At 45.5% G+C, this 2451-nt stretch overlaps 1 protein-coding gene across 1 annotated transcript in view; it reads right to left on the bottom strand.

Annotated features, from left to right (window-relative positions):
• Nucleotides 1–2451, bottom strand: part of TMEM131 (transmembrane protein 131) — a 227685-nt gene that overhangs the window by 17488 nt on the left and 207746 nt on the right. The window contains exon 33 of the mRNA XM_011969677.1: nt 1365–1489. Coding sequence (XP_011825067.1) covers nt 1365–1489 — 125 coding nt within the window. The remainder of the gene's footprint in view (nt 1–1364; nt 1490–2451) is intronic.

Below are 2451 nucleotides of genomic sequence, written 5' to 3'. Positions count from 1 at the left end.
CACCGAAGCCTGTAAAAGGCCTAGAAGAAGAATCTCTAGCCAGTAGCCCAGTGTTATTCCTGTCCTGGGGTACCAGGATATTGGTGTCTCAGGTGGGTTTCTCTCAGGAGAGATCCGAGTATGTGAACCTCCTCTCCAGAAGAGGTGATCTCCTTTTCTTTCTCCCCTCAAATGATCAACCACCTGACACCATTCTGCTAGACGCTCCTTCTACCTGGGCCAGACTGCTCTCAAACTGTGGGACCTGGTCACTTGAACTAACAATTTCCACAGAAGAGTAAATTTTAGGTACAAATACTTCATTTCTAATCACCACCATATACTGTATTATTTCATAAATTCAGGGACAAGGTTACATTTTACTGCAGTAACCACTAATTTCTTACTAGCTTTTGGGTTCTACAGGACAGGACTGGCCCTGCCTGAAGCCATAAAATCTAAGGACAGAGTCTAGGTCAGTGGTGCTTTTGCAAAACTCAAGTACGTTTCCCAGGATGAGAGTAACAACAGACCTTCCACAGATCTAAGGTTCACACTTCCGATGACAGACAAGCCATGTCTTCCTTTTAAATTCACACCTAATTTATTCGACTTCCTCTATCACTTCCCACTGATCACAACCCACAAGCAGGCAGACAGCAGCTCCCATGCTGATGACGGTTCCATACAACAAACCAGGAAAGTTATTATTGACGCACCAACACTAAAATTATGAGGTAGACGCTGAGCCAAGGTTAAATGAAAATGTGAAGTAACTTCAGTTAACAACCCAACAGTTCAATAACTCACTCATCTCCCTGGGGAAACAGCCTGCACGAGCCCTCCCCGTGGGGGCCACTGAATCCCGTCCCATGGGGAGGAACTGGAATTATTTAATGGTAGAACTGTCTGACTGCTGACATCTGCCCTGAACCACTTTTACGGAAGAATAAACTTTTCCAAGTTTCATGGCACAGAACTCTAGATCCCAACTGGCTTAACAATTCAACAGACCCAGAACTCTTTTGGAGGAAAGTCATGCTTGTGCCTGTGGTTCAATCTTCAAGGTCATCTTTGTGCAGAAGTAAAATGGATCTCAGCCTGGGACTGAATCACCAACAGAAATTTCCCTTCTACATTTTTATAACAGACTGTGAGCTCTGCCCTCTGCACGTCTGACTTGAGAAGCATATGGCTGTTCCGAGTAAGTCAACAACAGTACACGTCAGGTGACAGAAAAATCCCAAGAGGAATGTGATGCCGCACCTGGATTTTGCTATAAATCCCCCCTAAAAGTCAAGCAGCCGACCAAATCAAAACAGCACCTGGCGTTCGCCAGCAACTTCTTTATAGACCTTATTTCTCCGTACATTTATTTCTCTCACCTGGGTTTCACATCTGTTGGGATTTCTTTCTTAATTAAGAGTTTTCTGCTTTTTTGCTTCACTTGAGACATTTCACTTTCTTGTTTTTCAGGCATGGCTTGTTTTCCCTTTTGCTTTTCTGTATCCTGTAAAAAATGGACACTTAATTGCTGAGAAGGATTAATAAAATGACTGAAATTAGTTCCATTTTAAGATACAGACACAAAATCAAAGATGTAAAAATATACAAATCATATATGTAAAAACAAACCCCTTTCTTCAAATCTGTCTTCATTGTGGTTCTGTCAATTTTTCGGCCTTCTTTAATTTGTCTCAGCCGGTGCGGCGGCTCATGCCTGTAATCCCAGCACTCTGGAAGGCCAAGGCAGGTGGATTGCCTGAGCTCAGGAGTTCAAGACCAGTCTGGGGAACATGGTGAAACCCTGTCTCTTCTAAAAATCCAAAAAATTAGCTGGGCGTGGTGGCGCATGCCTGTAATCCCAGCTACTCAGGAGGCTGAGGCATGAGAATCGCTTGAACTGGAGAGGCGGGGGTTGCAGTGAGCCAAGATCATGCCACTGAACTCCAGCCTGGGACACAGAGCGAGACTCCATCTCAAAGCAAAATTTGTCTCGACTATGTTTTGGCGAGTTGGAGTTATAAAGAACATCATTTTAATTTACACTCATATCCTGACTGGAAGTGATGGTGGCAGTGGCAGTAGCAAACTGGTAGCTTCTTTTCAAGCACTGGGGAGTAAAACATTGTATTTCCCTAAAAGAAAAGTTCAGTAGAGACTGCAGTATAAAGTCAAGCACTCCAGCCATGCACCCCATCCTGAGCACAAACTGTCAGGACAAGAGAGCAGTGCCGGCAGCACACAGGGGCCACGCTCGCCTGCCTGCGACTGCGGCAGGGTTCCGACAGGTTTAATGCTAACACCTGCTCCTTCAATGGGAGGGGCTATTCGTCCACTCCATCCACACACATTTACAGGTCACCCACTTGGTGCCAGGCCATGGGATTACCAAGAGGGCCCAGTTTCTCCTCCTAAGGATGGTGAAGTCTAGCGGGAGGGAGACACATGACGGACGCCAGCAGGGACCTC

This window comes from Mandrillus leucophaeus, unplaced genomic scaffold, assembly GCF_000951045.1.
Source record: "Mandrillus leucophaeus isolate KB7577 unplaced genomic scaffold, Mleu.le_1.0 Scaffold9, whole genome shotgun sequence".
Lineage (NCBI taxonomy): Eukaryota > Metazoa > Chordata > Mammalia > Primates > Cercopithecidae > Mandrillus > Mandrillus leucophaeus.
Note: the sequence above shows the minus strand (reverse complement) of the source record. Positions and strands in the feature narration are given on the sequence as shown.